Raw genomic sequence first — 12,317 nt, 5'->3', positions numbered from 1 at the left:
CAGGAAGGACAGTTGAAATACACATTTTTGATTACTGCTGATTGTTTGGGTTTTCTCTGAAGCAGGTTGTAAGCACCGTATTTAGTTGGCTTTGGAAACATCGGTTGAGAAGCTTAGTGCTATGTATGCCATGGACAGGTGGCTGCCTGAGGCAGGTAATTGCTTAAATATTCTGGGTTGTGAGACATCTGCATGAGCAGATCCCAGATTAGCTAGATCTGGCTGGGAGCATGGGTAGTCCTTTCAGCTCTAACTGTCATTTATTAGTTCATCACAAAATTACAGAAGATATTTGAAGACAAGAGGTGGAACTACAGATTTCTTATGTTGGCTTTTCGCATACTAGAGTTATAAAGCTTTAAATCACAGTCCAGTGAGGCTGATGCATATAGCCTAGTCCATAGAGCTATTTTGTTCTGTATCACAGAATTTTGGAAATCTGACTGAAATCAGTGCAACTGACAGCCTCATCTCAGCAGAGCTGGCTGGGAGGCTGCCAGAGGGACGTGGACATTGGAGGTGCCTACTGACACTGCTCAGCAGTTCTTGTCAGGAACCAACCACAGTGCTCGTGCAGCTCTAATAGTGGTGTTATTACTTAATTGAGCCTGGTACTCTTTTACAAAGAGTGGCAGAAAACAGGGGGTTTTTTAGGACAGCAACTCTCTGATGTCAAGTTCAAAAACTTTGATTTTTGTCTTGGCAGGGAACTTTGAGAACAGCTATGCCATTTGAAATTGCATAAATCCCTTTCCCTTTTTAATCACTCCTGGATCTTGTTGTTTTTATTGTTTTCCAGACTGGAACAAACGTATTGAATACAAGCCTGGTTCTGGCAGCATACCTTTGTTTCCCAGCATTCATCTAGAAACATGCGATGGACCAGTTTCCTCGATACATACCACCATTGAATTGCAGACTAATTACATTGGAAAGGGCTGTGATCGTGAGACATACTCAGAAAAATCTCTGCAGAAGCTATGTGGTATGACTTTCAGTTGATATAATAATTATATTTTTCCAGATAAAGCACCAGGTGTCTGTGCTCTGTAAGCACGCAATACATGGATTTCGCACAGCTAGATCATAGTGGATTGTAGCTATGAAAATGAATGGAGTGGTGGTATTTGACTAGTTCTCTATTCTTGTTTTCCATTTGTTTTCGCTTTTGTCATTCCTTCTTCCTGCTTACTTCCATTTTTTCTTCTTCTTCCCTTCTCCATTTTTTCTCTTTTTCTTCATCCCACCTCTTTCTCACTCTTTCTTCCCTCTGTTACTACTGATTATTCTGGCAGTATGTTGAGGTTTCAGATACGGATTGGCACCTTGCCCTGGATGCTGTACAAAATAACACCAGCATATTAGGAAGACCATAACATTTGATGAGAATTGAATCTTCATCTTCTGTTTTAGTCTTTCTGACTCAGCTTTCTGTTCTGCTGATAAATACTGTACCAGAGTTGAAGCAAACAAAAAATAAAGGAACGTTTGTGACAATCATTTGAACAAAGATATTAAAGAAACACTTGAATTTCAAAAAGGTGATATTCCAGAGGAGAAAGATTTCCAAATTATTTTATTCACTTTTCCTGCCTACTGATAACTTGGTTTAAAAGATACAAATTCATTTTGAGAGGGAAATTAAATACTTTAAGATACTGCTGTGTTTTTGTGACATTGTGTATGATTGTTGCAAAAGTATGACCACAGATTAAGCCATGTATCTTTTGCCTTTTGAGATCTGCTTTCTCTCTTCCTCCTCCAAAATCCTGTCGTCTTAAAGTATATGAAACACTGATGGTATGGTTTCTCATCTTCTCCAAAATGTCTCTTTCCCTGGCTCCTATTTAAGCTGAAATGGCAAATTTGCTCCAGGCTATCAAAAGGCAATACATTTTTTCCATTTAAATGCATGGCTTTTGGGTTGTTGTGCTTTGCTATTTGGTTTACATTTGCTTTGATAACCACACAATAGGGCTGCAGAGATGTTAAGATCAATACACTAACCTTTAGGAAAAAAAATTGTAAATGATTATTTGACCAAATTATGAAGAATGGAAAGCCAGTTCCCAGGGGAAAATAGCTTACAGTTAAGATTCTATAGATTTATGCCAATTACCTGCAGAGACTGGGGAAGGTAAGGTAAAGGTAAGTGAGTGTTATAGAGTTCTCATAAAATCTGAATATTTTCAACCCCAAAATTGCATAGTTAAGGCCACAAAAAACCCATAATTTTACTCCTGTATCTCTATCCAGCTAACAGGCATCCTAGAAAACAGGTCTGACGGTGCCATTGTGCTAGTTGCAGGCAGTATTTGGGCAGATGGTAGTGTCTAACAATATTGCTGAACTGTCAGTGTTTATAAAGCACTTGAGAAAACAGATAGGGTGAAGAATGTATATGTAAATGGGAGGGAAAAGTCTAATGGATGAAAAAATATTTTTTTTGTACAGGGGTTCCCTATGTTTATAGAGCAGTATAAGCAGGGTAGAAATCGGTAATAGGACTTGATATGAAGGTCATAAATGACAATGAGCTGTACATCAGAATTGCAGCTGGGCTGGTTTACACTGTGGTATTTAGTATTTATTGCCATCCTTACTTTAGAGAGAACTCTTAGGAAAGCAGGTTAAATTATTTCTGGAAAGCAGTTTTCTCCCAGAAATGACCTTATTGTATTGTAATGGTTGGATAAATAAATTCTTTCAAAGGAATGAAACCCTGCTTTTTTTGTTATCAGTGAAGCGTTGTGTGATTGTAGAGAGTGCAGAATTGAGCGATCACAGACTCACAATAGTAGTCACTTGTGCCACCTGAAATGCAGGATTCTCTCTCTATAATTAAGGACCCAGTTCATAAATCACATGCTCATTTCTTAATTTATCAGTTGGAAATCCAGAGAATTCAGGTGTATTAAAGCTCATTTTTTATGTGACTGATGGTTTAACTCTACCTTTCAATAACCCAGGGATTTGTGCCCACTTTGACAGTCAAGGTAGGCAGTATAACTTAAACAGGCAGGAAACAAGTCTTCAGCTTAAATGATTCAGTTATGCTTCTTGAATCATTTTAAAGTCAAGGAATTATTAGTCTTCTTCCTCAAAGCGTTTTTGTAAGCATTTTTTTACCTTATCATCCAACAGTAATAAAAAATACAAGAATGTAAAAAAGACACAATTTGACTCTGAAAAACATACGCAGAATAAATCTCACTAGAAAAGATCAGTTAAGAAGCCCAGAACATGGTGGAAGAATGATTATAGCACTGTCTTTTCCTCTAAATGTCGATAACATTTAAAATAATGGGATTGCTAATATTCACATATGGCAAACAGTTTCCTGAAATACGCGCAGGCTGGGGGTCAGCTCCAAGGCCACACGCTGGCTGGGGGGGGCGAGCCTGCCCTCTCTTCTAGGTCGTGCAGCTTTGCAGCAGGCTCAAAGAAATTCATGCAACTTGCTGATCGGATGGAAAAGTAAGAGTTTGGGCTTGGTTTTACAGGACTGGTTAGCTTCCAGACAGGTCAGTGGACTGATCTGTTTCAGCAAGTGCCTCAGTAAGTGCTTCAGCTGGCACAAAGTTTGTGAATATGTAGAGTGGGGAGCGGAGGTGGCATCATCGCTTTCAGTTGCCTGTGAAACCAACCACTGAGATAGATAAAGTGCACCTCAGGGTACCAAGTCCAACACTGGGTTTGTATGCCGTGGCTCCCGAAAATAACACGTTACTCTGAAAGCATTTGAGAAGGAAATGGTGTCAGCTGTTCAGTTTGGGAAGGGCACTGAGCCAGGAGCACGATCTGGCTGTCTGGGAATGCCTCCAGATATGGCCTGTTCAAGTTGTTTCAGGTCTGTGTACGTACATGGCTGAGCAGCTTGGGATGTTGGTTGGATTTATTAGGATTGAAACAGTATGATTTCTTCCAGTGAAATCTCCTTGAGCACATAATCCAGGATGAGTTTCCATAGTGCCCCATAAATGTCCATAAAAATATGGGCAGATAAAGGAGAACCTGTAGAATTTGATGCTGATTACCCAAATGCTCTTACCCAAGCCTGGCCATAAGTTGTGAAGATAAGGGCGTTTACTGAAGCAGCTTGCTGAATCAGAGCTTTACAAGCTGTCTGAGAGACTTCTATTTCAGAGTTGGCTTGCAGATTCATTTTAATTGAAAAACAGATCCTTCTAAATTTTTTACCAGACTGCCAGATAGAGTGAGTGAGAGGTGAAGCTTCTTCCTTGAGCCCATAAGTTACTTAATATAAGTATGTGCCAGTTTAAAAACATACTTTTTTTAATATACGGTATGGTGCAGGCTATTTCTATGCATATGTCCTGTGCAAGTAATTTTATTTTTTTAGTGGCTTGAATTAAAAAAAAAAAAAAAAGTTTATTATAGGTTGTGCCATCTGGATAAATTGAGTTTGGGGTTTTCCAGTTGATAATCCTGTGTATTAGGCAATGCAGCCTGGTGTGTTATCCAGAATTAGAGTTTAAAAAGTAACTACAATTTATCTTAGTGCTTAAATTCCAAACACATAGTTTTTAGGTTTGATATTACTGTCACTTGAAAACAACCTTATCTTAAAATAACAAAGTTTAGGGAAATGTTTAAGAAACTCTGTTACTGAATGATACGAATGTTTTTATATTATTACTGTAGTATAGCACCTTAAAAAGATGCACAGTTCCACACATTATTAGCAAAAAATTTAACACTCCTGCAGAGAGCTGGGGTCTTTTTTCTCTTCTTGGACACTGCAGGAGGCTGGGATGTGTTACTAGCTTGGGATTTTTTTGTTCAGTTTGGGTTTGATCACCATATTCTTACTTGTCAAAGTATCATCAAGAATACACAAATTCTGTTTTTGCTTTTTGCTATGGCAAGCATACTTTCTGCTAAATGCTACCTTTCACTGGCTAAGTAAAGGCTCTAACTGCATAGCTGATTGCGTGTTTTAAAAAAATGCCTGACAACTGTTAGGCTGTGGGAAAATACAGATCTCCATTAAACATGGAGTTCTAAAGAACTGTACTGTTTTATCACATCTTGACACCACACTTTTTTCCATGTCTCTTTTTTCAAATTAGTTCTAACAAATATATGCTGTGTGGCTAGGAACCACTTTGTTAATGATTCCCTTTTTAGAGGAGCGCTGATCTGAGTTGTGAGTACCACTTAAAAGTCTTATATCTACCTTTAGATAAGAACCCCTGGAGTTACAACCATTGTGTACCTGGCACAAGCCAACATTAAAGTGATTACCTATTTTTAGGATGAACAGTATTTATGTAGAGACATTCATACCAATATTATTGTGAATATCTGTGGCTGACTATTGGACACTTGGTCTGCATTCATGTCTGCTCTACAATATTCTGCAAGACACCATCCGTGCACACGATGTATCTCCGGGCTGCTGAGGAAGGAAGATTCCCAGCTGGAGGTACAGAACTTGGTTTTAGTCTTAGCAGTTCTTTAAATACCTGACTGGAAGAACTGTGAAAACATTAACAGATTTGAGAAAATAATGAGAGCTGTCTAAGAAAAGAAATACCTTTAAAATATTTTCTTAAATTTTCTGTGCAATACATTTCATCTACAGAGCCCTTACTGGTTTATTATGGTCAGTGCTATATAAAGGTATATACGATTTGGTAGTGAAGCCAGTAGGACCATTTGCATAGTAAAAATTCATAAACAGGAATGTGTGAATCAGGCCCTTGGCCTATACTAAATTCATTTGCACAGCTTTTTCATTAATTTCTCATCATTTTATTCATTATCTGTCATTTACAGGAGCATCTTCAGGTGCCATTGACCTGTTACCGTCTCCTAGTGCAACAGCTAACTGGACGGCTGGGCTTCTCATGGACAACAATGACATGATTTTTAAATTTGATGGAAAGCAAGGAGCCAAAATTCCAGACGGAATAGTTCCAAAGAATTTAACTGATCAATTCACCATCACTATGTGGATGAAACACGGACCTAGCCCAGGATTAAGAGCTGAGAAAGAGACTGTTCTCTGCAACTCTGATAAGACAGGTGAGCCTGTGCTCTATTTTAAAACTGTTTGGCAAAGGGCATAACAAATTTGATAGAGTGTTATCATTTTTCTTCAGTTAATGCAGTTTTAAAGAAGGTTACAAAGCTGGGATGCTGCCTCTCTGAGTGTTGCTGACTCATAGCTTATTGAGGGGACTTTTGCCTACCTAAGTTTCAAGCACTGATTCTCTTCTTGGATAATTTCTGAAAAGACATCTATGGATTTTGAAGGAATTGCCTGACAAAATAAATTAGGTTTATTTTTTGATGATTTAGATTGTGAAAATCAGTCTAATTTTTTATTGAAATTTTTAGATTAAATATTAGCTTGGATCATATTTATTAATTTGGACATAATGATTCCATACATAAAATTAATATGACTTAATTCAAGAAGACTCTTACCATATGCGGCTTCCTTGAGACTCGATATTGAGAAAAGGCTTTGTGTGTGTGTGTGTGTGTGTGTGCGCGCGCGTGCGCCTTTTAGGTATGTATTGCTTTGAAACACATTCAGCTAAACAAAAGCATTGATGGTAGTTTAGCACACTGATCTTACTGTTCCCTCCCTTTAGAGATGAACCGACATCACTACGCCCTGTACGTGCACAACTGCCGGTTGGTGTTTCTGCTGCGGAAGGATTTTGACCAGGCTGACACTTTCCGCCCTGCAGAATTCCACTGGAAACTGGATCAGGTATTGTGCTTTCCTGTTACCTGTAACCCATCTGTCTCTTTATCCCATTTAGAAATTGCAGGGAATAACCCTACTGTAGACCAACAATTTCAAAGAAATCCTAAATACTAGTGTCATGGTTTTGTGAAATCAAAAGTCTGTTGCAATTATGTTGCAGCTTGTAACAGTTGTGGCTCTAATTGGGAACCACAGAAAAAGAGTTAAATGAGTTGATTAATACAGATTTTTAATTGAATTTTAATTTTATACAATAAGTAGAGGTTTACATCCATTGGCCCTGGAGAACCTAGAGACATGACATTGCATATAGTTTCTTTAAAGTTTTCCATTTATCATTAAAAAAAAGTCTACTTTATCAGCACAGTGGAAGTGATAAAAGATTTTTCAATAAAGAGTATGCTGACATAGAGAAAGGTATTTGTAATATATTTTAAGTCTAATCTGTAGACTTTAATTTTCATCTGCTGTGCTGTATGTAATTTCTCCTTATAATGAAGAATATATTACAAGGAAATTATTATTAAAGAGATAAGAGTTGCCTTTCATAGATTTATTAATTCTAAACAGGATAAGAATCGCTTGAATGAAAGAAGACAGATTTCAGCAAAGTAGTATTTTCTCAAAGCAAGTTTTTTTCATGTCTTTGAGCCTAAACTATGATATTGAAGACATAGATATTATTATAGGAATGGTTATTATCCTAACTCACCTTCAAAATGTGTACAAAAAGATAATCTCTGTCCCAATTATCAAATGCATGTGATGATAAACCATGTGGTGGTCATAGCACATGCTTTTCATTTTCATTAACCAGTTTGGAATCAGTTTCTGCTATACTTGAAATGAAATCTTACAGTGTCTAAAAAGGGGTAAATTTACATTAAATCATGGTGAAGCTTACAAATCTTGAATAACTGTTGTCACATCAGATAATGCTGTTCTGTGTGTTGCAGATAGATTTATATTTCAATGCACTATATACTAAACATCTAAAATCATCAATGGTTATTCAAAGTTTATGATTATGAAAGTTCTCTTCCTTATCCTTACAATGGGAGAGGAACAGTGTCCTCTGAATAAATGTAATTTGTATGTGATTCTTGTAACTTAGCCATGACAAAACACTGGAAAATACACTGTCAAGGACAATTTTCCATTGACGGGATGCATTCGCTTGTCTGACAGAACTTTTTCATCTCTATTACAATCTACGATTACTTTTTTCACACACTATTTTCTCCGTATCATTTCCATATTTTTTAAAAAGAGGAAAAAATGGGATAAACTAGAAAGTACAAAAATACTAACATGTTTCCAATTATTTTTTTCTTTCTTATATTACAGAAAAGACAGTGTGTCCTGAACTACTGTTTTTTTTATATCAAGCCATGTTTTTATGTGTGATTAGCCTTGAAATGGAATTTCAGTAGCACTCATGTTATTGATGAGCAGCATACAGTCTTCGTATTTATATTTTGGCAGTATTACTTGTTTCCAGACAGTGTTGCTCACCTCAAACATCCACTTCTGGATGGCCTGTTGATTTGGGAAATCTTCTCTATGAAATATGAGGGTATATTGTTTCAAAACAATATGCTAAATAAAAGTGTGTTTTGTGACTAGTTAAATACAGGTGCTATTTCACCTCCCGTAAGCGATAAAGAAGGCCCTGGGCTATTCTACAGATTTTGTCTGAAAGGAGCAAACCTAGGACAGTTACAACAGTGGACAACTTCATCTCATATCTTGAGCTGAAGTTTCAATAGACTCCCACATATCTGGTGCCAGGCACTTAGTCTTTGTGATGTAAATACTGAAGGAACCTGAGGGTTTCAACTAGGGATGACTAAGTCCTTGGAGATACTTTGAAATTAAACTGATAATGCTCTGAGTTATGTTTCTGGAGAGAAATGACTTTTTGGAAGCAATCTCAGCAAGAGTATATACTAAAGGGAGCCCAAAGTAGTTCTTGATATGATACCTCTTTCATTTGTACTGTTTGGTTCCAAACTGTATATGTCATTGTCTGAAAATAATCATTTGTATACCCTAAAATACACTCCCAAGTTGTAGCACTACAGAACAGTAGGGTTGGAGTACAGCACTGAAGGGAGAACCTTCTTAGCTACTATTAAACAGTACTAGATGACAGAAACTAGAGATAGAAAGGACTTATTAGGTCATATAATTCATTTCTTTTCATTCAGCTACTGCCAATTGATTTCCACAGTACATTTTCAGCAGCTCTTTCCAGCTGAGCAAGAATGTAAGATTAAAGTATAAATAAGTTTGTTATGAGTTGGGTGACCAGACTTTCATGATACTGTGATAATACTGTAAGCTTTGTCATTGGTAAAGGGATTTGAAGATTGCTACTTTATCTCCTGTTCAGTGCTTCATCTGGCCTATATGATAGGGTAAATTAAAAGCATTTGAAAGTAAAGCATACGTGAAGTAGGCTAGTAAGGAACTTGCATAGTTTTGAAAACAAGCCAGTCAGAGATTTTCATTTCAAAGTGGTAGAATTATTTATGCCAACTTCTAACTATCTACCTAGAATGGTCCACCCCAGAAAGCACTGGATATTTTACAGTGTACATCAGAGAACCAGCTGGCATCCACTGCAAACTCCTCTTGATGAAAAGAAAGTAGGGCTAGATTTTCAAAAGTAGCTTAAGAGCTCTAGATACTTCCAAAAATCCTATGAGTTGATTATTTTCATATTTAGATTTTGAAATAGCTCTGGAAATCTTGTCTTCAGAGCTGTTCATTCTGTAGTGGCATGTCTTCCGATACCTTTTGTTGGTATGAAGAAAAGCATGGGGATTGAGCTAGCTGTTGCAGTTTCTCACCACCTGAACTGCGCTGTCATATGGGCTGTTGTAGTCTGCACTGCATGTATATGACTCAGGATGACTATTCAAGGATTGGTACCGAGCAGAGCCATAGCACAGTAAAAAGTGGCAGAGTACTTTATTGTTGAGCTCACTTTATGACTGTGACAACAATCTTTAGCTTGTTTTCACTGAGAGGAATCCGGTGACCTTGGAATCAGGTGAAGCATAAACTAGTGAAATCATTTATCACTCTTACTGCAGAGCAGTAAAATTTATTATACCAGCTGCTTTGGGCTCTGCCTAGCCCACATGACTACTCCATCTTTCAAGGCACTGACCAAGAACATGAGCTTATTGCCATTCCAGATTTAATTCCCTAGATCTCATTTCTGTGGTGTCTGTGGTACACAGCTTAGCTGCAGACTCTATTCTTGGCCAAATATGAGGAGTCTCATAACATTTGGTATGGCTACACCTGAACAGTGCCTCTGAAGGCATGTGATATGATGCAGCCATCATAACTGTAATGCGTAGTGAGTGCCCGAAACCCCCACGCAGCAGTGGCTGCCAAGTTAGCCCTGGGAAGACTATGTCTTTAAGTCAGTTCATAGACCAAAAGATTTAATTTCAGTGTGACTGTGTGTTTAGCCCAGTGTGTTACATTAAATCTAACAGACTTTGCTGAGCTAATTTTTTGCTTATTGTGCTGAAGCATGACCTGAAAAGTGTCATAACCCTGAGCATATGTCCCTTTCATATAGAACTGCTAAGGTTTGAAATGATTATTTTTGCAAAGGCTGCTAGGAGTCAGAACTAGCAGACTTTAAACTGAAGGTGTCCTTGTTCCTTACAAGAAACAGCAAAAAAAATTTACATAAATTTTTTTTCTTTCCACTTTCATCCTTTTTGAAACTAACTGTGTCTGTCATCTTAGTCATGAAAGAATCTGGTAGTCATAATCCAAAAGAAAAGGTGTGGATATCTTTCAAGGAAATCAGTGTCAAGTCTCTTAGGCACACTGGGTCATTAAAACTATGTGGTTTTCCCAAACATCTGCAACAGATCCCCAATTAGAGGTGATTCCTTCCTTTTATTAATTCTCATTTACTTGACATGCAGGTGTTTCCCTTGTTTCAGTAATCAGAATCATGACTGTTCTTCTGAGTTTCCTATGCAAAGGTTTAAACTGAGTATCATGAGGTGTTTGTCAATATTTTTATTCCTTTTCTAGTACTTAATTATAAGACACTGGTACCAAAGTCAATAAAAGCCACCTAAATAGGCATCTAATTGCCTCAGAAGGATAGGTGTGCTTTTAATTGAATGATTTAGGCAGCCAAACAGAAAATTGGGCCATATAAGAAAAAAATATGAAATATAAAAAAAACTGGTTTTGTAGGGGATTTTTCTTCTTAGAATGCTATGATGATTGATTTTTTGGGTTCTCCTCTGTTGTGATGCTCATATGCATATGTCCTCATCTTCCGGACTATGCCCAAGGTTTTGAGAAAATGAGCGGCTCATCCAGCCTTCTCTTGCACACAGGAAGCAATGCCACACAGGTGTTATAGGTAAACGCAACAAATTGACAACCACTCGGGCCAGGTTGCATAAATTCCAATTTAATAGAATAATTGAGCAAGTCACAAGTAAGCAAAACAGCGCTGGGCGGCCGGGGAGTCTCCTGCTCCACCAACGGCGCGCGCAATCCCCCGCTCACAGTCCCCTTATATGCCTGTAACTTCTGTGGTTGCGCCGGCTGTTGCTGGGGGGGGTCGGGATGAAAGCTGGGGTCTTCCTCTGCGTTGTACGTGGTGCCTTTCAGGTCACGCGCATACATTTCACAATACAATATCGTTCTGCTGACTCAGTACAATCATTGTGGTGATAGCCGGTACTTAGCGCCTAGTTTCATGATAAAATCACTTCACGAGTTGATGTAACAAATTATTACCTATCACACAGGTGTCATTGCCCTGATGGGGACTCTCTACAGCCCAGAAGTACCCTTGGAGATGTGCTGGTTGGTGAGCTTCCTAGCCTACATCTCTGACCACACTTCCCTTCAGCCACTGGTGCTGTGGCCGGCCTTGGCCAGATTCCTTTTATGCAAGTATGCTAGGACTGCACACGAGATCAATTTATAATGATATTATATATATTGGAAATGAATTCCCTTCCTTTTGAAATCAGTGGAAAAATTTAGCAAGTGAAGAATTTCACTCTAGTGATGCAAAAAAAAAAAAAAAGTAGTAGTCTTCTCACTTCTTTTCCTATCAGTGCAAAAAATGTCTCTGAGAACACTTCAGGGACCTCTGTTTACAACTCTTTATAAAGGTTTGAACTAGTTCCCCTCCCGCTTGCAGTCATCCTCAGGAAAAACTCTTTTGATCCTCAGCTTTGTGCTATAAAAAGTGACAATTCCTGTATGTTCCCCATTTGTGGTTGGTATAGTTGAGAACTTCCTCCCTCAGTCTCCATCCATGTTATCTTTTTTTTTTTTCTGTAGCCTACAAAGGACCAAATCCAAATAGTAATTTGAATAATGGACAAAAGTGTTCAAGCCTTTGGTGACAGTGGAAAACATAACATTAAATAAGCCAATGCACAGCGTATTCCACACTCTGTTCATCACGGATATTACATTTCTCCTACTAATACTGAGGACAGTTGAACTAAGAGGTTTTCTCCTCCTCATAAATCAACAGAATGGGAACACTTCTTTGCAGCGG

At 38.0% G+C, this 12,317-nt stretch overlaps 1 protein-coding gene across 1 annotated transcript in view; it reads left to right on the top strand.

Moving 5' to 3' along the window:
- CLSTN2 (calsyntenin 2) overlaps positions 1–12,317 on the top strand; it is a 393,600-nt gene that overhangs the window by 322,635 nt on the left and 58,648 nt on the right. Inside the window, exons 6-8 of the mRNA XM_067301933.1 lie at positions 800–985; positions 5,803–6,051; positions 6,627–6,748. Coding sequence (XP_067158034.1) covers positions 800–985; positions 5,803–6,051; positions 6,627–6,748 — 557 coding nt within the window. The remainder of the gene's footprint in view (positions 1–799; positions 986–5,802; positions 6,052–6,626; positions 6,749–12,317) is intronic.

The sequence above is a fragment of the Apteryx mantelli genome, chromosome 9, assembly GCF_036417845.1.
Source record: "Apteryx mantelli isolate bAptMan1 chromosome 9, bAptMan1.hap1, whole genome shotgun sequence".
Classification (NCBI taxonomy): domain Eukaryota; kingdom Metazoa; phylum Chordata; class Aves; order Apterygiformes; family Apterygidae; genus Apteryx; species Apteryx mantelli.
This window is presented reverse-complemented; position numbering and strand designations above follow the sequence as displayed.